The sequence below is a fragment of the Vespula pensylvanica genome, chromosome 9, assembly GCF_014466175.1.
Source record: "Vespula pensylvanica isolate Volc-1 chromosome 9, ASM1446617v1, whole genome shotgun sequence".
Taxonomy (NCBI): domain Eukaryota; kingdom Metazoa; phylum Arthropoda; class Insecta; order Hymenoptera; family Vespidae; genus Vespula; species Vespula pensylvanica.
In genome coordinates, this window is record NC_057693.1 from 3,519,857 (window position 1) to 3,543,222 (window position 23,366).

A 23,366-nucleotide genomic window follows, 5' to 3' on the forward strand; every position below is an offset into this window, starting at 1 on the left:
GAAGTATTAAAATATCGAATAATCGTATCGAAAACTTCAATATCTAATATATGTAATATCAATACCTAAATTTTGATTAAAGTATTATTAAAAAGAATCATTAAGGATAAATAATCTCAAATAATTATACTCAACTTACTACTACGTCTTGATATTAAAAACTTTTAAAATTATCAAACGCGATATAATCTCGAGTAACTTAACTTATCATTACACAACAATTTTCTATATTTTTATATGAAAAGAAAAACTGATTATTATCGAATAACGCCATATTAGTTAGAATCGAAAATATCGTAAAAGAATAATTAATGTTGAATAACTGTAATCTATCTGCGGTCTAACTCGAGCTAGTAAATAACCGACTGATTTTTAATTATGAAGGAAGGTCAAAGACCCGTAGAGCACCATAAAAGAAATATATCGTCGTAGAGAGAGGGAAAGAGAGTAAAAAAGGAAGAAGGAAGGAAGAAGAGTGGGAAAGAGAGAAAGAGAGAGGAAGAAAGAGAGAAGTTAAGAAGGGTGGAGTAGAAAGAGTCCGTCTTAGTCTGACAAACAGCGAGGTGGCCTAGTGAACGTTTTAGCCTCGAGGCGATCGACCATGCTCGTCGAATGATTCAAGACTGATTAAAATGCGAAGCAAGTAGTTCTGGCGAGTCGACACGCCATCGGATGGCCCAGTGACATCCTCTCGTTTTTTTCGTCTCCCTCGACACATCCCCTTCCCCTTCCTACCCCCTTCTCTTCTTCATAAACTTAACTTCTTTGCCTCTTACGACCCACTTTTTTCTCTCTCTTTTTACCTTGTCAGTAAAGTGGCCTCTCTTCCCCCTACCTTTTCCTCCTCATCGTTCTCATTGTTCTTCCCTTTTTCACATTTCTTTTCGATTTAATTACCAATTATAATTCGAGATTAAATATGAATCATAAATAAGTGAATCGCTGAAATCTGAAGTTTGAATGAAAATATCTAAGTATTGTAAGTATTTTCGCTTCGATCGTCGAAGAGTAAGATCGATAAATAAGAAAGTTTTTATCGATGAATGATGAGTCATCGGAGATAGCATTGAGACGAGGCGTAAACTTCCTATATATTTTTCGAAAACATCCGCGTCACATAAGTATTTTTTTTTTTTTTTTTTCTTAATACAGAAGAAGGAAAAAAAACAAGTTGGAATGAGCTCAAGTTAATAACAAAAAATATTTTATACTGATAACGTGTAAGTGTGTCGGTGCATCGAGGAAGATAAATTTTCAAGCGACAGACAGAGTATTTTCAATTCGATCGTATTATAAACTTTTATATTGGAACGAAAAGTATCGTGATATCAATTAATTTTTATCATTCGACTTTCGTTATCGATGACAATCTATGCTTTTTATCCGATATCTATGTTATTAATCATCGATCGATAAAAATAGATGCATACGACATTACTTGCTTGCGAATCTTTCATCGTAGCTCACGCTCATAACAAGATACAAGATGGACACTCGATTCGGAACGAGTTCGGTGAACGACTCGATTTAGCGAGCTTTTACGATCTTGTTTACGCGCGGCTACGTGCGAACCCGAGCCCGACGTTTCTCAAGATGACGATATATACACGAGAGCCGATCTTATTATTGTCGATGGCTTCTGAAGTAGGTAACGAAAAAAAAATTTGTCATCGTGAATTTTTAGCGAGTTCTAACAATTCTCTTAGTCTAACTCGGAAGAAGGAAAAAGAAAGGGAAAAAAAGGATAATTCTTATATATTTCTTTTTGTTTTCTTTTTCTTTCGAAATACATACAAAAGATATTCATGATTGGTCCTTAGTTAAAATTTTAACAAGAAATAAAATAATCGATATTGGATGGATTAGATATTTTAATTAATAAGATTAGATATTTTCGCTTGATAATTTTTTCTTCTTTTTTTTTTTTTTTTTTTTTTTTTACTTAAATTTGTAATAATCTTTACTTGAAGATTTTCATTTTCTAATATTATATTTCGCTTATACATGTGACTCTTTGGAAGAAAAAAAAAGAGAAATAGAAAGAAAGAAAAAAGAAAAGAAAAAGAAATATAAGAAATATCGTTGACATCTTCATCGAATTTTATAATCGCTTCGTTAGATTATAAGAGCTCGTAGACACGAGTCCCGTATTTCACGACGATCACGATGATTCGCTGACGAATAAATTAGCAATTAACAAGTGTGCTTGTTCCTCATCGAACTTCCTCGAATGGCTGTTAGCCAAAGAGAAAATTCATTTGACGAGCGATAAGAGATGCACGAAACCGGTTAAAAATATAGATTCCCAGGCTTTGGTGGCGAGAGAGTACCGTAAAGGATTAACGGTCAATCTTGCGAGAAACAAGAGGAGACTGTGAGAAACTCGAAGGGAAACGGGAAAAATTTCTGTCGATGAAACGAGCAGGAAGAACAATGCGATTTCAAGATTTCAATGATCTATTTAAAAGAATAATCGATCAATGCGAAGTTATATAGAAAATTCGTTTAATCTTCTATATCTTTAAAATCATATACATATATGTAATTATTATATTCTTATTACATATACATATTACATATATACAATTATATTAGAAGATAATCATAAAATCGATCTAAAAGTACCCGTGTAAATATGTTAGAAAATAATATCTTTTTAATTATAACTTGTAATATATTTCTATTAAAGAAAAAAAATTCGATCGTAGAGAGTTAAAAAAGATTTTTATAAGAAGGAAAAAAAAAACAAAAAAAGTGTAAGAACCGGAATACCTTATTTTCCTTATTTTCAAAGTAAATTTTGCGACGATCGAACCAACGACGTAAACTCGAAGGAACGTTTTTGCTAGATATCGTTAAAGATAATAACGCGTAATATCTACGCGTGTGTATGATCGAAGCGAAAGGAATGAACGATCGATCGATTGGTCGATGTTGTCCTTCGATGCGATGAAAGATCTCTAATACATACATACATATATACACATGTCAAGTTTTAAAATACTTTCGAGAAAAATTACAACGAACAGCTCGTTCGATATATCGTTAAAAGTCCGTAAGAAAGATCAGATAAACAGAGAAATAAACAGAGAGAGAGAGAGAGAAAGAAATAGAGATAGAGAGAGAGAGAGAGAGAGAGAGAGAAAAGAGAGAGAGAGAAAAAGAGATGTTCGAATAGACAAATGATTTTCAATCTCTTTACCTTCGAGGATCGATATTTCTTCTCTATTTTCTAATATCTTCTTATCTTTCGTCTTGGACAATACTGATTAGAAACGTTTGACTCGCGTAATAAAGAGGATGGTTGAGCAGTAGGATGAGGAGAAGAGAAAGGGGGTGCACAGAGGAGCGAGTAAAAGGAGAAAAAAATGAAAGAAAAAAGAGTAAACAAAAACCTTGATTGTTGATATTGGAAAACAATGAGATGACGAGTAGAGGGTGGGAGCAGGAGGAGATATCTTCGCGTGTGTGAAATCGATCGGACTGCGAACGATTCGAGACTCGAACGCGAACTGACGAGCTCCTACTCGGCCAGGTTCACGTTTACCTGCTGCACGACGATCAGGAGCGCGACTTTGCGAGACGCTTTGGGAGAACGAGCAGCAAAAGCAAGCAAGCAAGCAAGCAAGCAAGCAAGCAAGCAACGTGTGCGAGAGACGCGAGGCCGAGAAAGCGGAAGAGAGACAGAGAAAAAGAGAAAAAGAATGAGAGAAAGAGAGAGAATGAGAGAGAGGAGGAAGAAAGAATCAAGGGGGTCTCTCAAAATGAAGGGGAAGGAGGATGATGATGATGATGAAGAGGAGGAAGAGGAGGAGGAGGAGGAGGAGGAGGAGGTTGGTTAAGGCAAGAGAGGGACAACTTGGAACAGGTGAGAGGTTTTACCTGATGGTGGGACTGAAAGATGGAAAAAGTGGGGGAGAGAAGTTGTACAACGTTGCCAACTTGTGCTCGTCGAAAGATATCCCCATCTAGGATTCATACGAGTTACGTGTGCGTATACGAACGCGTGTCTTGTCTATCTCTCTCTTTCTCTCTCTCTCTCTCTGTATCTCTCTGTATCTCTCTTTGTCCCTCTTTGTCTCTTTCGATGTCTCTGCTATCTTCTCTCTTTCTATCTCTCTCGTTCTATCTATACATTCCAGTCCATTGATATCGCAGTAAAAGACTTTCTCGAGAGATTCCGTTCCATCCATCCGCATGTAAAAAGGGGAAATGTACGACGCGTCGAACATTTATTTTCAAACGAATGGAGTTGTCTAGATTTGTCTCTATTTCCTGTGTTTTCTAATATCTCTCTGTAAATGTGAATATTTGTTTACGTATACATTGTTATATAGGTATGATTGATCTTTAGCTTAATATTGATTATTTAATCGGGTTTTTTTTTTTCTTTCTTTTCTTGAATAGATTAAATTTGTTATTATTTTATCGGTTAAAAGGTTCGTTATGGATACATCATGGATAAATTATTATTATTTAATCCGTATAATAGTAATAGTAAGAATAATAATAAAATATTAACATTGATTTTTCTTATATGAATAATAATGACTATTCATAAAATGAAGTCTATTAGCTTTATGTAATAATAACAAAATCTAATATTCCAACCAATTAAATAATAATAAATTATCTCGAATGTACTTGTCATGAATATTTAATCCTTTGCATTATGAGATCACTGAAAACGTGACGACAGTATTTGCTCTTGAAGAACACTTATTCGAGGATATCTCTTTTATCTAACAAAATCAGTTTTTTATTGAAAAATTGCTTTGAAAGTATATGCCTATTGTCTGTATACATAACTGAGATATCAAAAGCAGATCTAAATTGCATGAGAAAAACTAAAAAGAAAAAAAAAAAAGATAGAGAAGAAAGAAAAAAGTAGAAAAAAAATAAATTACATCACGCAAAGAATTTAATTCACTCGCGATAAAGAGATAAATAAATCATTTGTGTTCTTTTTAATTAGTTCAAGTTAAGATTAATTAGTGCAATGCTTCGAAATTGCATAATTTTGAAATAATTAATCCTCATTAAATATTGTATAAATATGTAAAAAAAAATTAACTTTCATTCCGATCTAAGGGTCTTTATCAACGTAATTTCATTAAATAGCTGAATCTGTCAATCCGCAAAACATATTTATTTTAATTTTTACAACGACTTAGAAACAGAACGTCATATTTTATTACTATGAATCGACATTTACCAAGACTTCATAAATCACGAAAAAACCTCTAACCTCTCAAAGTCTCTCACACCATTATCTTCTTTTTTACTGTCTTCACACAGCCACCAGCTCTTCCTTCTCTCCCCCGCATCCCCACAGTCGTTTACTCATTGTCAGAAGCGATGACGTTGTCTCGTTAAAAGGAAAAAAAAAACATAGAGCGATGGAAGGCCCCATTCAACCGGAGGAAAGTGTACTTAGGTACATACGTTGAAACGTTCGAAGTAAGGATTGACATTATAGGGACGTGTCGAAGGCAGTGACCTCGAGACAGACATTTTCCAAACGAAATCTATGAAAGTAGGTGGGAAAAAATGGAAAAGAGATAAAAAAGAAAGAAAGAAAAGAAAAAAAAAACATTAAAATTAAAATAAAAATTTAAACTTAAATGAAAACGAACAGGGATCGTCCGACGAAAGTAAAATCATCTTGCAGATGCAAATTTATTATGTAACGATCGTAGAGGCAGCGTTTCTCAACTTACGAGTCGCGTTAAATTTTTATTACCTTGCGGGAAAAAGCCGTAAAACGATTTTAAGTGTATTCGATTATAAACACTTGTCGGTCGCGGTATCGCCAGACGTAACCGCGATAAATAATATCCGCGACAAATTCGAAAAAGCTTGAAAAATTCTGATAAAAGATCGATTGGAAAATGAAAAATTTTATAACGATCGATTTTTCGTTTTTTTTCCTGGATTCTTCTCTTTCGATTCGATCAAAGAGAATAGAGAGATCATAGAGAAGCTTTCTAATCGCACGATCAAACGTTTGACCATGGATATTTTATGTTTGGAACATTGGTAGTAAACGTAAGTACGTATGTACTTAGGCAGGTACGCAAGAAACACGAGCGATTAGAAAGCCACGAAAGGCTTGACTTAGATCGCGACGTATCTTTTCCCGCTAAGAGAAACTCGCACAGTACTTACTTAGTTGCTCCTCCCTTTTTTCCGGAATAGAGGAACGGATCCGAACGGCGACTCTCTAAATTATGATTCATTCCGTCGATGAGTCACATCCCGCCGATTTAAAGATACGAGAGACGGTAAATATTCTAGTCAAATAGCCTCGGTTGTACATTAAAAAAAGAAAAAGAGGAAAAAAAAGAAGTAGAAGGAAAAGTTTCGCACTTGAACAACTTCCAACGAGATCTCACAAATTATCCCGGGTTTTCTATCTTTCATTTTTTTCCTTTTTTTTCTGTATTATATAGGACAAGTAATAAAGAATAGAAAGTAATTAAAAAGATGAAATATTAAAGGATAATATCTCTTGATCGAGTAGCATGAAGAAGAATATGCGTATTTCGACGTTGACTCTTTATTAATTCGAGTAGAGAAGGAGAACTGATTTTGTTTGATAATAAGACGTGGATCTTATATCTGTTAATAGATTTCAATAATTGATTGGTCTATTATAATAAGAAGAATTTTGTGATAATAGATTTCAATAAATCATTTGTTTATTATTAAAACGAATCTCACGATAACGCATTTCTTTATGTTTAACTTGTAGTGTTATTTTCATAGCGTCAATAAATGAGAAAAGAAAGAAAAAAGAAAAAAGAAAGAAAAAGGATAGGAAGATAGAAAGATAGAACGAATGAGATTCTCGCGAATTGACAAGCTTTCGTTAAAGAATTAGAACACGTTCCATTCTTTGCTCGATCAATCGATCGCACGGATTTCTCGCTCGTCGGCGAGTAAGGAGAGCTCTCTCGACTATCGTTCGCGCTTATCTCTGAACCGGTTTGATCGAAGGATCATTCTTCGTGCTTCTTAGAAGAGGATTAGTCTGTACTTTCGTATCGGACCCTTCTTCGGCTCTTCTTATTGCGAGTGATCACTGACAAAGGGAATCGGCTCGAGACGATACTTCGAACTTTTTGAAAGGACAATGAAGACCTAAACGGCCTTTTTATGGCTTCTTCTTTCAACTACTTTTTATTTTATTTGCTCTTATTGTCGGATTTGAGATGTCTTTTAAAAAGACGAAAGTTAACGATAAAATGGATCATCATGTATATATATATTTGCTTAATGATTTCTCAATTTAACGAGTTATTGCAAAATTAAAAGCGTTTGAGAGTAAGACTGAAGGGAAGAAAAAAGTGAAAGAGAAAGATGGATTTTTTTATTTTCATTACTTATACACACACGTACGAGTTCGTTCAACTCACGTGCGTTACGTCAGACAAAAAAAAATGGGAACCAGTTTGTGAGTGACACCTACGCGAATTCAACCTAGTCGAATAAAGACGGAAATTCGTCAGTGATATCGAAAAAGTAGATATCCCGATTGAAACGATAACCAGGATGCGATAAGCGATTATAACGATTTATCGATCATCGAGTTGTCTATTTTCGATTGACGTTGTCGATTAATCACAAAGAAGAATATTTATATATATATAAATAATCTAAGTTGTTATATTTATATTATTTACATCTTTAAGACCATATCGATTATTATTATTTACAAACTTGTCTCGATTAAGATTAGAAAGAGACTTTCAAGAGTGATCGATAATATTAATTTTCGATTAAAATTTTATTACATCGTTACGTCAGATTTAGACGGAGATTGATTGTTTATAAAAATCAATTCATATTCGAATCTTTTGATAGAATTTATCGATTGGAAAAATGTTCTCTAGAGTTATTAGAATCTTTTAGTTCTATTTTAAGTTGAAAATCTTTCGTTTCTATGCGAGAGATAAATTATCGATCATTCGTGCGATTTTTTTCGTGGATCAAGGAGAAAAAAAAACGACAAAAAAACAACAAAAGAATGGACAATGACCAGAACGGTATTATGGGTCACCATCGGAGAAAGTTTCGACGCGTCTCCTCGTTCCGTTATTTACCTGGAAGGACCGGAACGACGGTGGGGGCTGCGGTCACCGTTTTATGATTTCGCGAAGTGGGTCAATTATCGAGGTGCACTGAGCCACGTCGTTTCATTGCTTCGACTAAACGCACGCGAAAATACACTTTTCGCTTACTCAGCCTGTATACTATTTATTCGATTTATAAACGATACGTTTTGAAAATAAATCAAACTTCTCGTACAAATTTTTATTTCTTTTTAAATATTTTTTTATTATTATTTTTTTTTTTATACCTTTTTCGTTCACTAATTATAATAATTATCAATAATACATTAACGATTATTTCATAGAAATTGCATACACACGAATAAGAATGTAATAATTATCATCAATATTTAATTTTTCGTAATACTGTAAAATTTTTGCAAAGAGAAATGTAATAAAATCGAATGATGATTTTATCGATATACGTATTGCATTTAAAAAGAATCGGAATAATACAGGTTTTAATAGATTTTAATCATTTTTATTCTATACATTTTATTGTTATACGATTATAACAATATCTTCTATAAAACATTAGGAATTATTTCTGTACACAAGTATAAATTCCACCTAATAATAATATAATAATATAATAATAATAATAATAGTAATAGTAATAATAATAATAATAATAATAATAATAATCGCATCGTCAACTTTCACAATGCATTGAAAACCTCTTGAAATAATGACAGAGATATTAAACAAATTCGAACGATGATTTATACGATCCGATAGGTGTTAAACTCGAAGAGTCGAAGTCGTTTGCTGCAAAAAGGAAAGAAAAGAGAAAAAAGAAAAGAGCAAAAAGAAAAAAAGAAAATATTCTTCTTCCATCCTAATCAAAGTTAATAGAATAAGTTTAGAATACGTTCGTAACAGATTCGCCAAGAAAAAAATAAAATAAAATAAAAAAGGGAAAAGAGAAAGTAAAGAATGTGCAGGAGAATTTAAGAAGGGTAAAAAGAGAAAGAAATAAAGAAAGAAAGAAAGAAAGAAAGAAAGAAAGAAAGAAAGAAAAAATGAAAGAATGATCGAGAAATGATCTAAGGATGTTAATCGGAAGAACTTGGGTGTGTTCCATTTCTTTTTTGATCCTTCGTCGCGACGCAGGAGAGCGACGGAGGATGCGATGATAGCGACGCCGAGATGATCGGTAATGGGAGGCGCGGAGGAGGAGGAGGAGGAGGAGGAGGAGGAGGTGGAGGAATAGGAGGAGGAGAAAGGGAACGCGATTTGGAGGAGGATGAGGAAGAAGGAAGGGAAGAGAGGAGCTCGGATGGTGGAGGTGGTGGAGGTTTCGGTGGTTGGAGGTCCCACCTACTCGGTGGGCTGACGCAGCGTGTGAAATCCTGGTACTGGGGCGCCAGGCCCCTCGTAAGTTTTATATTAAACAAAACCAACAACAAGCGCCGACGACATAAAAAAAAAACAAAAAGAGCAAAAAAAAAGACAAGACCAAATGTCAACACGCACGGTTATTTACTTATTTTCCTTTTCGTATTTAAATATAAGGCTCGTTCGTACGTTTTATAAGATTTGTTTCTCACACACGTTTTGACATATGTAGGTATACGATATTTCTTCTTTTTTCTTTTTCTTTTTTTCTCTCTCTCTTTCTCTCCCCTCCCCTCTCTCTCTCTCTCTCTCTCTCTCTCTCTCTCTTTCTCTTTCTATCTGTCTTTTTCTTTTTCTTTTTTTTTATTCTTTTTTTCCTTCAATCGGAGAAACGTCGTTCACGTGTTCCCTTAATCGTACCTTAAAATACGGAAGCAATGATCCATTGATCGATCGTTAATGTTTATATCGAAATTTATTTCACCCTATAGATAGAGTTGCATACCTTGCCGAATGATATTTATTATTATAATTATTATTATTATTGTTGATGTTGTTGTTGTTGTTATTGTTGTCATTATCATTATTATTATTTATTATTATTTATTATTTATTATTTATTATTTATTATTATTATTAATATTATTATTAATCGTGAGGATTATTTCAATCAAAAAGAAATTAAAGAAGAGAAAAAAGAAAAAAGAGAAAATTTCAATATCTTTTCATTTTATATAAAGTGAAATGACGGATGACAAAAGGTTAGATCAAAATTAGTCTAATTAATTTAAAACGAAACTTTCTAGTCGGTTAATAATTAACAAAGCATCCGAAGTTTCCAAGAGATCGTACGTGAGAAGAAAAATTTCGAATCGCGCGCGTTTTCTCTCTCTTTCTTTCTCGATCTCGCGCGTTCGCTCGTTCTCGCTCTCTTTCTCTCTCTCTCTCTTTCTCTCTCTCTTTCTCTCTTTCTCTCTCTTTCTCTCTCTCCCTCTCTCTCTTTCTCTCTCTTTCTCTCTCTATCTCTCTCTCTTTCTCGGGTAAAATTATTTACTACGCGTCCATGAAAATGATCTAAAGATGCGCACGCGAATCGAAGATCGGAAAGATCGCGAACGACATCCTCTGGCATGAATTTTCCCTTTAATTTAGATATCTCTTTCTCTCTCTCTCTCTCTCTCTCTCTCTCTCTCTCTCTATCTATCTATCTATCTATCTTTATATATATATACTTCTCTCTCTCTCTCTCTCTCTCTCTCTCTCTCTGTCTCTCTATTTATCACAAAAATCGATTTCTTTTTCTGCTCCTAGAGCTCCTAGAGAATATTAGTCGACCTAGCGTTAGGTGTGTACGTGTTTTACTTGAATGTTTGCACATGCTACTTTCTTCGGTTTTTTATTATTACTACTCGTATCTTCAAGCACGATTATTATTATTATTATCGTCACTATTATATTACTGTTATTGTTATTATTATTTTATTTCATTTCTTTATATATTTCTTTATATCTTTCTTTTTTTATATTTTTTCGAATTATTGTTACAAATTACTACCATAATCGTTATTATTATGTACTATTATTATTATTATAATTATGATTATTATTATGTTTATTATTATTATTATATACATATTGTATATCAATACATATATGTATATGTACATAGATGTCTTGGCATGCACGATCACTTTACTCACATCGAAAAAGAAAAGATAGGAAATTAGTGAAAAAATAAATAAATAAAATATAATATAATATTGTTAGAACAATAGTTAGAATATTATATTATGACAAGTAGATGAATAGAATGTAAAAGATTAGATTAGTTAGAAATTAGAGTAAAACTAGTATGTCTTAGGCGTATAGTTAGCGTACATTTAGATTAGAGTATATAGAAAACGAGGATTAGTTAAATTAGTTGGTAGAACATTCATCTCCCCAAGTTCCATAGGTATCTTACCATAATTATTTTTATAGAGATTCCAATTATTTTCTAAAAAAAAACAAAAAAGAAATAATTGTATATACTACTTGTATATACCTACTTACCTACATTTATATCGTTGTCGAGAGATTCATGAGTTTTATTTAGAAAATTAGAAAATTAGATTAGGAGGTGTGCGTTTGATTAAAGGTAAAAGCGATAGGGAAAAAACCGTAAGAATCGTGAGTGTACGCGCGAGTGCGTAGGCAAAACACTTTCACCTTTCGCGAGAGCGCGAAAATGGGATCGTTCGTTTGTATTCGCGATTTAGCTTCTCGATACGATCTCTTCGTTACGCTTTTGATTATTTCTTTGGTCGTTTCTTTAAAGAAAAAAAAGAAGGAAAAGAAAAGAAAAGAAAAGTGCAAAAAATAAATCGATTAATCGTAATGATAGAGCGGAGCTTTTTTTCTGTACGAACAAAAAAATCTAAACGATTGATTACAAGATAATACAGCGTGTTATAAAAATAATATACAAAAGTTTTGAAATTGTTATATATAATATATGATAGTTGAATATGATTACGGCGCGACAACAACACCACCACTACCACCACCACCACCACCACCACCACCACCACCACCACCACCACCACCACCACCACCACCACCACTACCACCACCACCACCACCACCACCACTCTTTCTCCGAGCACCAACACCCAATTGCTACCAGCCTATCAGCAAGCATGACTTAATTTTTTTATATACTCTTGCGATCTATATCGATATGTATATTTATACTTATATCTATATATATTCAAATTAATATATATATATATAAAGATTTGTACGTACACGTACCGGGTGTCACGTTTTAAACGATACGGCCAAATATTCCCGATTCTATTGCTTTTATAAAGAAATAAAAATTAAGTGAAACAATGTAAACATTGTTAGATTTTAAAGAGATAATTTAATACTTATCGCATCTGTTTCATAGGGAAAAACTTTGTTATAATACGCAAGTCATGATAATTTTTTTTTTTTTTTCAATGAATATCGATATTTTAACCATAACAAAAGTTGTAGAGAATATAAATACGAATTTAACGAAGTAACCTACGTTTGTATTTTTTCATCGATATTTTATCGAGTTATGGTGATAATATATTGTAGTTAAACCACGGTACCGATATTTGTGATTTGTGAACTGTGTTTTGTGTTCTCTGTGATCTGTGTTCTCTGTTCTTTGTTCTATGATCTGTGATTTCAGATTTGTGATTACATCGTATCGTGGTGTAACTGTTATCGCCACAAATCGATGAAATATCGCTAACAAAGGTACACTGTGTAGGTATTCATTGGATTTTTATTCTCATATCATTCGGATATTCTCCATAACTTTTTTGTTAGGCTTAAAATTTTGATTTCCATTAAAAAAAAATTTTTTAATAATCTTCTATCTCGACAATCTAAAACCATCTATGAAATTTGCAATGAATTGAATTAAATTTTCCCCTTGTAAGTCTAACAATTTTTATTTGAAACATTCATTTATAAAATCAATAAGAACGAAGATATTCGATTATATTATTTAAAACGAGACACCCGGTATACTTGCATATAGGTACTGGAGAAAAGAATCACGCATCGTTGCCAAAAGATATCCCGGATGCGGGAGAATCTTTGTTTTACGTAATCGTTGGAAGAAAAAGCAAAAAAAGAAAAATGAGACGAGACGAAAAAAGTCGACATAGAAGTTGTGAGCTTGAAACCTCAACCGGGAATATCTTTGACGATCCAGCGCATACGAATTACGCCAGCATAATCGCCTTTTTTAGCTACTGTGTGCTCTCATCGTTCTTTACGTGTGTTTTCTAATCGACCTCTCTTCGTAAACGATAACGACGAAGATTTTCCAAATTTCCGTTTAATGTATATGAAATATAATATAAAATATAATTATATATATATATATATATAATATATATGTGTATATATATGTGTGTATATATATATATTAATACATCATTTCTTTATTGTAAATAATATCGTCGCTATCGTAGTGAGAATGTTAAAAAAAAAAAAAAAGGAGAAGAAAAAAACCCACAGTTAAAACTGGCATGCGATCCGAGTTCTGGACGTTTCAGGAACTCGCGCACAAGCTCTCGCGAAGCTTCGATATGCAAGAAGCACAATTACTCGAGGAAGGTAGTTCCGGTGGAGGTTCTGCTACCGGAAGTGGAGGACCAGGTGGACCACCTAGAAGACATCATAGTGCTCAGAGATTAACTAGAAGCGAGATGTCCGATAGAAGGGAAGAAGACGGTGCTTTAGTTGTACCGGATCATCAGGGAAATCTTAGGATCACTGTGAAGAAAACTAAATCAATTTTGGGTATAGCAATCGAAGGTGGTGCTAATACTAAGCATCCTTTACCGAGGATCATTAACATTCACGTTAGTTCTACTTAATATTGTATTTAAAGTTTATTATATTACTATAATTTAATTTTTCTTTCTAATATCGTTTAGATCACTCACGTGTATTCTTTCTTTCTTCTTTTTTTTTTTAATTTAAGCATTTGTTTCAATAAAATTAGTATAAATTAATAATAGATATATCGAAAGGTGATAGTCTAAAGTGTAATAAAATTTGTTTAAATTGTTTTGACCATAAAAAAAGAACAAAAAAAAAAGATATATTAAATAAGATTTATAATTATAATATGTAGAACAGATAATTCATGTTCTTTATAATTCTTATTTAATTTCTATTTAATGAACTAGTGATATTAAAGAGATTTTATGAAAACTATAGGATAACGGAGCTGCTTACGAAGCTGGTGGATTGGAAGTCGGTCAGCTTATTCTCGAGGTCGATGGTCACAAAGTTGAAGGTAAACAAAGCATTATTTATTTCGTTTGAACTATAACAAAATCAATATCGAACGTTGATAAATTCCTAATGAATTTAATTTCCTTTCATCGGTAGGGCTACATCATCAGGAGGTTGCTAGATTGATCGCCGAGTCATTCGCACGTCGTGATAGAAACGAAATCGAGTTTCTTGTAGTTGAAGCGAAGAAAAGTAACCTCGAGCCAAAACCAACGGCTTTGATCTTTCTGGAGGCGTAGCAGGAGTCCCCCACCTCCGAGCCGGAACCGCCGTAGTAAGAGGCTCTTCTCGACAATCTAGAAAATCGGCCTCGAAAGAGAATCGTGTTTTAACATGAGAGAACATCTAATTCTTGACTTATGATCGATTATGATCTATTATGATCGATTATGAGAGTAAGAATTTATTCTCGATTCGCTGCCGAATTTTCTATCGGTCGTTCCTCAACCTGGCCCTGGTGGTGGGACCTTTCAATATTGAAATAACAAAAAGAAGACACGTAGAAAAATAAAAAAAAAAGAAGAAGAAAAAGGGACATTGGAAGGAGAAAGAAAGGGAGTAAAGAAGGAGGAAATCTGTGATCGGCAAAGTTAATTGTTCGAAGCCAAGATAAAAAAGTAAAAAACGAGATCGTCGCGTTTGCAAGGAAGACAAAGAATCGAGGGTACATAATTACCGGTTACTTTTAGGTCAGATCGAGGCCTTCTTGACCTGCTTACTAAGAAAAAAAAAAACAAACAAACAAACAAAGAACTGGAAACGTACGAATCCGGTAATAAACTTAAAGTGTTGCTTTCTGATAAATCCTATAGTACTCCGATAAGGAATGAAATACTTGAATGTACGATTAATCTATGAAGAAATGAAGAGGGAGACTCGTGAACTGTGCCAAAACTATTTAGAAAAAATGGTCTTTCGTCTTAGACATATATACATACATACATACATACATACACGCATACATACATACATACATACATACATAGATACATATATACGTTATTATGGTATTACATTAATTGTCACGAAAGGGAGAGATCCTTTTGATCGGTGTTACTTCGTACGATTATACGAGTATAAGATCAAAATTGAAAAAAAGAATATGTGATTTAATGAGATTTATACGATATATCGACGTTTCGAAGGATAACAAGATAAAAATCTTCTCTCGATAGTTCCTTTTTTTCTGATCATCTTAATTTTTAACGAAAAAAGAAAAAATATACATATATATATATATATATATATATATATATATATATATATATATATATATACATCCTATATGAGATAACGATATATAATTGAGATTTTATGAAAAGTGAAATAAGTTTAATTAAAAAAGGTTTCCTTAAATAGAATGGAATGCGTTTGAGCGTTTTACGTAATAAGATGAGCCGAGATAGCGGTAAACGAGACGCTCGAGAAACGCGACGTCGACGATAAGGACGTAGTAGTAGTATAACGCGACTCTACGTCATGGGTAAAGCGGATATTAATATTAGAAAGTCGATAACGGGGCGAACGGCCGACTGGACTCGAGAGAAAGAGAGAAAGAGAAAAAGAGTGTATATGTATGCGTGTGTGTGCGTGCGCATATATGTATATGCATGTGTATGTCTGTGTGAGACCTTGCGTCCTTCGAAACGTGGATATTACACGTCGATCTAACAATAAGTAAAAAGATAAGAAAAAAAAAAAATTGAATGAACGACACGGTTAATTTGTATCAAGAGATAGTTACCACTGATGAAGATAATGAATTACAGACAAAAACGTACAAAAACGATCTATCGCGCATTCTAAGCTTCGATAAAACACAGGTTAATATTAATTAATATTCCGAGTTGAGATATTCTCCCGACATTGATAATTATTTACGTAAGATCGCCAACAAAATGTCCTATTATCAATGCGTTAAACAATGTTCAAGGAATGTTCGACGATTAGAAAAATAATACTAATCGGTACAATGTCATGCGATCGTAAGCAGTAGCATCAAGAACAACAAGAACAACAACAAGTACAGACTTATTATGGGAATTGTTGAGATTTATTAGAGTATATATATATATATATATATATATATATATACATATATATATTACGATTATTGTAGTGGAATTGCAAGCTGTACCTATCAATGCGTTTGCGCTCGCTATATGTTTACGCGCGTATACTGTGACGGCCGAAAAAAAAATAATGATAATGATAATGATAATGATAATAATAAAAAGAAAAAACGAAAAAAAAGAGAAATTATATATTAAAGAAAGAAAAAGGAAACCAAAAAAAAAACAAAGGATATTTTCAAAAGCTGTTATTTAGAAGCGTATACGTATGTATTTAGCTGAAAGCCTGTGACCTTCGATGCCGAAGAAATCGCCAACGATCTATTAAAATATCTTTCTATTGAAAATTGTGATAATCTGATTTTTTTCTTTTTTTATTTTCTCACTTAAACGATCCGAAAAAGATAGATATTCATTTGAATGAATACACGGTGTTAAATCGATAAATCGAAATTCTCGATCGTTCGTGATTTCTTATATGATTGTATGTACATGCTTGTATGTATCGATCCCGAGGGAAAAAAAAAAACAGATAGTAGGTGAATACAAATCGAGAGGAATGTTTGAAGAAAAAAAAAAAAAAAACACACAAGAACATATAGGATGAAACGTAAAAAATAAAAGAACAAAAAGTGAAAGAAGAAAAAAAGAAAAAGAAGAAGAAGAAGGATTCAGGCCATGTATATTTAGCAATTACGGTAGACAGATACGAGAAGTGACAAAGGACAAATCTGCTAAATGTGCCAAAAAAAAAAGAAAAAAAAATAGTAGCCTGCAATTTACCGCGGAGTGGTCAATGTATGTATATACAAGTTTAATTACGGTAATGAGCGACGAAGACACGAAAGAGAGAAAGAGAGAGAGAGAGAGAAAATAACAAAGAAAAGAGAAAGGAAACAAAAATGATTTCGTTCCTGACGTATAATCAAGTACATACTTACTATATTTCTTGATTTTATCAAGTACACGAAGAGATTATTGATTAAAGAAAAAGAAGAAGAAAAAAAAGAAGAAGACTGCAACAGAAGAGTATAGAAAATTCGATAAAGACAGAAAATGAAATAGACATGAAAGGGGTAACGAGACGAAAGAAAAACAAATCGAAAAGAAAAAAGAAGTGAAAAACATAGCCTTACATGGAAGACATAAAACACACACAAGCAAGCACGCACGTACTGATTTTTCAAACGAATTTATCTCTTTTCTTCATTATTTTTTATTTCTTTATTTTTTTCCCTTTCTTTCTTAACTTCTTTTCTTATTTCTTTAATATAGATCGACATAGCACGCGAGTCTGGTCACCATTCAAATCGTTTCGAAAAAAAATCTGTTGGAAATTCGATCGAGACGAATCCTTTCTTTCATCTCGGCGCGAAGAACATTGAACAAGCGACGTTATCTAAAACCGTGGAAATATTTTTGTAAAGCTTCCTACGAAGAACTTCATGCAATTCAAGAAAAAAAAAAATAAGAAAGAAAGAAAGAGAGAGAGAGAGAGAGAGAGAGAGAGAGAGAGAGAGACAGAGAGAGAGGTACGTTTCGTGTAAAGCTAAGAAAAATCGTCTCTTTCTCAGGCCCTAATAATAATAATAATAATATTAATAATAATAATAATAATAATAATAATAATAATAATAATAATAATGATAATGATAATGATAATATTAATATTAATATTAATATTAATAATAATGATAACATTAATAATAGTAATAATAATAATAATAATAATAATAATAATAATAATAATAATAATAATAATAATAATAATAATAATAATAATAATGATAATGATAACAATAATTAAAAAAAGAAAAAACCTCAGCCGACATATCCGACAATGCCTTACAGCTTTTCCGTAAAAAAACAAGCGACGAGAAACAGATATTAGAAGTATGTTAGAAAGATCGAATACGAGAAAGAAAGAAGAAACGAATCTCCCAATATTAATCCGTTTATTTTCCTGTCTTAATATTCTCTCGTTATATTTCTCGCATAGCTTTTATTTAAGAACGATTCCTATGAACGCGAATCAACGCGAAAAAATAAGCTTCACTTTCCTATCTTCTTCTTTTCATCGTTCTTCTTTTCGTCGTTCCCCTTTCATAGTTCTACTGTGATTTCTATGAATGAAAGAACGGAATGGAGTTATTAAAAAAAAAAAAGGAAGAAGAAGAAAAAGAAAATTGCGAGACGATAATGAGAACAAGAAAAAAGGAACTAGAAAATAAGAAATAGGGGGAAGAAGAAAATAAAGAACTGAATAAGAGAGTAAAGTAATGCAATTATCAACGATATAAAAGAAAATTCGAGTTGACATAAAGAGAGATTTAGCTTGATCGACAAATCGATTATTATAATTATTGTTAACATGATAATTGTAATTAATCGTAACGTTATATAACGCGTTGTACATACACTAAAGAGATAAGCTCCTTCATATATTATCTCTCCCCTTTCCCTCATTCATATGCATTTCATAAGCCACCCTTTTTTGCAGCAAAATCCATGGATAAAGGATGATACAACAAATGAGAGAAAAAAAATTAATAATAAGAAGAAAAAAAATTCAAGTATAAAGAAAAAGAGAGAGACGCGCATCGTGCTAAATATTCAAAGTGCCGAGAGAATGCGTATGATAAACATATATTTAATTAAGGATTCGCCAATATCGATACGCTGTAAAATACATTGTGATGTGCACACATACAAATACACACACACAGAATGGTGAATACATACAGAGAGAAACAAATTCTTCATTCAATACAGATACATGCATACAGATGCGCATAGACGATTATAATGATACATATGTATATATATATATATATATATATATATATATACATATATATATGTATATGTATATATATGTAATATATATATATATATATGTAATACACATACATATGTGCGAGAGTATGTGCATTTTTTCGTGACATAACAGTTGCGTGTTTAGACACGATACACAGTATTGTTATTCTCATCGTTATCGTACAGGTTACTTTTATTCATTTTCTTATCATCATCATCATTATCATCATCGTCGTCGTCGTCGTCGTCGTCCTCGTCATCATTATCATTATTATTATTATTACTATCATTACCATTATCATTATTATTAACGTCACATCAACATCATCGTTATCATTATTATTCGCTGTTAATATCGTTGTTATTATTCATTCTAATTACGATTATCGTATCGATAACAAGTATTATTGTAATTGAATAAAAGGTTCATCATCGAAAAGAAATAACAAGTAGAAATTTATTTAACGTGGAATAAAAGATAACGTCGTAAACTGCAATACGCATAAACGATAAAATAGAGCGCACCGAAAAAGCTAATGCATCGTTCTTTAGGCATCTTGTCGATAATATAGGAATCTACTATTTTCTAAACACGTAAGTAACTAATTGTAATTTTGAAAAATCGTTTATAAAATAATTCTATGCTTCCCACATTAAACGTTTGTCGCGTTAAGTTAAATAATAAAATGTCGAGTGTAATGTAAACGTTTATTCGTCAAAACGTTTTTCGTTTTACTGAATGTGTTATAGATAAAAAGAAATATTGGTGCGATTGGGTTGTGTATTCCTTGAATTATTTTACGACAGAAAGTGGAAGAGGGTGAGGAATAAAAATAGTCTTGATTATATTACGAAATGGGAAAACTGCAGGATTAGAATCGTGAGATAAACAAAGTTGAGGAGACGTCAAAACAGTTAAACCCTCTATCTGTCTCTCTTTTTTTCTCTCCCTCTTTCTCTTTCTCTCTCTATCTTCACCTCTGTTTTTCTGTCTCTCTCTCTCTCTCTCTCTCTCTCTCTCTCTCTCTCTCTCTCTCTCTTTCTCTTTCTCCTTCTCTCTCACACACTCTTTCCCACTTTCTTGCTCTTTCTCTAACTTTCAACAATACACAGAAATAAAAGGAAACGCAGCTTTTGCCAGACGCTAACGCGAACGAGGGTGGATTATGCAAGAACCCACGCCACGAGTTCGAGCTTCGCGTAACACGTAATCCTATTAAGAATGACGAGGTCTGTCGAGTCGACAGAACTTACGAAATAATTTATAAACTTAAGAAAGTTTCGCTCTCGTCACGTAGGTAAAATTCGAGGACGTAAATACAAAGGAATCGAAAAAATATTTTCCTTTAGAAAATTTCGAAATCCATTCTTTCTCGCGTAGACTCAATTAAGCTAAAAGATTTAATGTCGTTTTATAAAATTAATGTGTTATTTATTTCGATCGAAATAAGTTTAATTACTCGCTTAAAGTCACGTATATACATTTGATCGATAATAATAGACAATTTACGGAACTATTAACACGACAGTGACAAACTTCGTTATTTCGAGAAAACAGTTTCGAATGCTAAATTGGAGAAGCCAATATGACTAAAGTTCGAACGAATTTACTAACTCAACGAGCCGTGACCGATCGCACATGTCGTTCTAATTCAAAGCAGATACTTTCCAGGTCTCTTCGATCGGGGGTGAGAAATGCTGCGGGTTGCCTCGTGAGAACCAAAACGGATATCTACGATTCTTCTTTTACATTTAACTTTGAAATTGCTTATCGATCCCATGCAAATCGTATGTCGTTCGAATGACTATGCAAAGTTGGTTAAAGCTGAACCAACCACAAATTGTTCATTAGTAATTTCCCTTATGGAGTACTATGACTGATCCAAAGTAATTCGATCACATATTTTACATATTCCAATCGAGTAGAAATTATTTTATTAAAATATATATAAAAGATATATATGTATATGTATGTAGTATCGAATATCTATTTTCTGTGTTCATATATGCAATATCGATCAGAATCTGCCATAAGTACGGAGCTATGGAAGGTCACTAGAAATGACGAAAGAAACCTTAACACTGCGTATATCTAAATACATGCTTATATATATGTACTTGCTTGGCTAATGATACTTCCTTTCTTTATAAAAAAAAAATAAAAAAATAAAATAAGAAAGAAGAAATAAAAAAGAAAGAACAAACGAACAAACAAACAAACTACACTATTCGAGACGCGGAACAAGACATGTAACTCCAGGAGTCTCTGATAACTTTCTACGGTATCAATTACGAATATCGATCAAGGACGTAAAGGATGAAAGATGATACTCGTAATAAATAAATGTCCTAGTTCCAAGACACGCACCTACACACGCGTACACACGAATACATAGAGAGATTGATAATCCGTTGCAACAATATGAAATATTACAAAATATTCGTGAGACGATAGATCATGATCGAGATGTAGAAATTCGAGGATAAGACTATTACAACTCGTATCGAATTGCAAACAGATGCAATTTCAACGTGTCTCTCATGCACTCACTTACTTACTTACTTTCACGCAGATGTGATCGTTTAAATTTTTAGAAAGAGCGTCCTTCATTCAAAGGACAATGACTAGGGTAGAATCGGTGACAGGGAAAAGAAGTACGAGTGCTTCCTGGGTACCATAGACGCAGATGCGATGCCAATAGTTACCACGTGCCAATGACAATAGCGATTGCACTCAGTTTTCCCTCTCTCTCTTCCCTCTCTCTCACTCACTCTCTCTCTCTTTCTCTATCATTCTATCTTCTTTCTAAGCTACGGAAGAATACTCTTGGAAAGGACAATGCCTAGAACGGAAAATATCCCAGTAACAATGCCTGACCACTTTTGGAACATCTCCAAAATTGAAACAATCGGAAACTTGAGATTTTCAGAGCCCGATTAATTTTCTTCTAATCTTCGCAAAAACAGGCGTAGAATATTATTAGATACCTATCCTTTGTCTTAAAAAGTTATGTTACGTATAAAAGAACAAAAAGGAAATTAGACGACGTTGTTAACGCGTTGAACATTAAATACCAATCCTTTCTCTTAAAATATAAAATTACATGAGAGAAGAATACATGAGAAAAGAAGAAAAAAGAAACACAAAAAAAAGAATGAAACAATTTCATCGAATATTAGACTCTCTATTTTCCTAGAAAGTAAAATTATACACGGGAATAAAATTGGACGATTTTATCATTGAAATTTCGGCCGGTGTTGCAACAAAGAATGGAAACCAGGAGAAAGGAAATATGTGAAATTTCAAGAAGAGCAGCTGGTGAGAAGATTGGCGTCGATCCGTGAAAAGATAAAGGGGGGGAGAGAGAGAGAAAGAGAGAGGGAGAGAGAGAAAGAAAGAGGGGCGGGGGAGCACGCGCGAGATTAGAAAAGAAAATCGAGGGGGGTAAAATAGGAAAGTTAGGGGAAAAGGGACAACGTGGCACGAACCTACCCCACGAGGGTTAGAGGCTAACGTAGTGGTTCTCCCTAACTTGGTTCTCTTCCTCCCCACCACTATTCTTCATCCCTCTTACTAACTAAACGTACGTGTAGGTACACGTGCTCGGGAAGGGTGGTCCCTGTTTCTAAAAGCTACCATTGCTTCCGGTGAATACCCACAAACGTTTCTACTACCTACCATCGGACACGTTAAGACTACGATGAAAGAAAGAGAGAGAGATAGATAGATAGATAGATAGAGAAAGAGAGAGAGAAAGAGAGAGAGAGAGAGAGGGAGAGAGTGAGAAAGAGACAGAAGAGGAGAGGGATCAGAGCAAGCAAGCAAGCAACGCAACGAATCGCAGTACACACCAGGACGACTAGCCAACGCGAGTGTTACTCGCGCGAGTGCGCGGGATTTTAACGAATGACAGTGAGAAAATACGAGGAGATGTTAATCAAGAGAAAATGTCATTTGTTAAAATCTAATCGTTAATTAATTTTTTACGCAATGCAAACGTTTATCGTTAATTTATTACGGACATTATCGATCGATTATCGATCATGTCGATCGTTTGACGAGGTTTAGAGAGGAGGTAGATCGTAGAATAGAATTTATTCGTCTATTTTATATAGACGCGTTGATAGAGGCTCTTCTATGTATTTCGTTCTATGTATTATTCGCAAGAATTTATAAAGGATATATGGATTACTT

At 33.3% G+C, this 23,366-nt stretch overlaps 1 protein-coding gene across 12 annotated transcripts in view; it reads left to right on the plus strand.

Annotated features, from left to right (window-relative positions):
- Positions 1-17,869, plus strand: part of LOC122631596 (whirlin) — a 74,888-nt gene extending 57,019 nt beyond the window's left edge. For 10 of the 12 annotated variants that reach the window (XM_043817489.1, XM_043817493.1, XM_043817488.1 and 7 more), the window contains 4 exons: positions 9,228-9,491; positions 13,535-13,843; positions 14,205-14,283; positions 14,379-17,869. In XM_043817489.1, coding sequence (XP_043673424.1) covers positions 9,228-9,491; positions 13,535-13,843; positions 14,205-14,283; positions 14,379-14,521 — 795 coding nt within the window. In that variant the 3' untranslated portion in view covers positions 14,522-17,869. The remainder of the gene's footprint in view (positions 1-9,227; positions 9,492-13,534; positions 13,844-14,204; positions 14,284-14,378) is intronic. The other 2 variants (XM_043817499.1, XM_043817500.1) reach the window with 1 other exon arrangement.
- Positions 17,870-23,366: the final 5,497 nt, after the last annotated feature.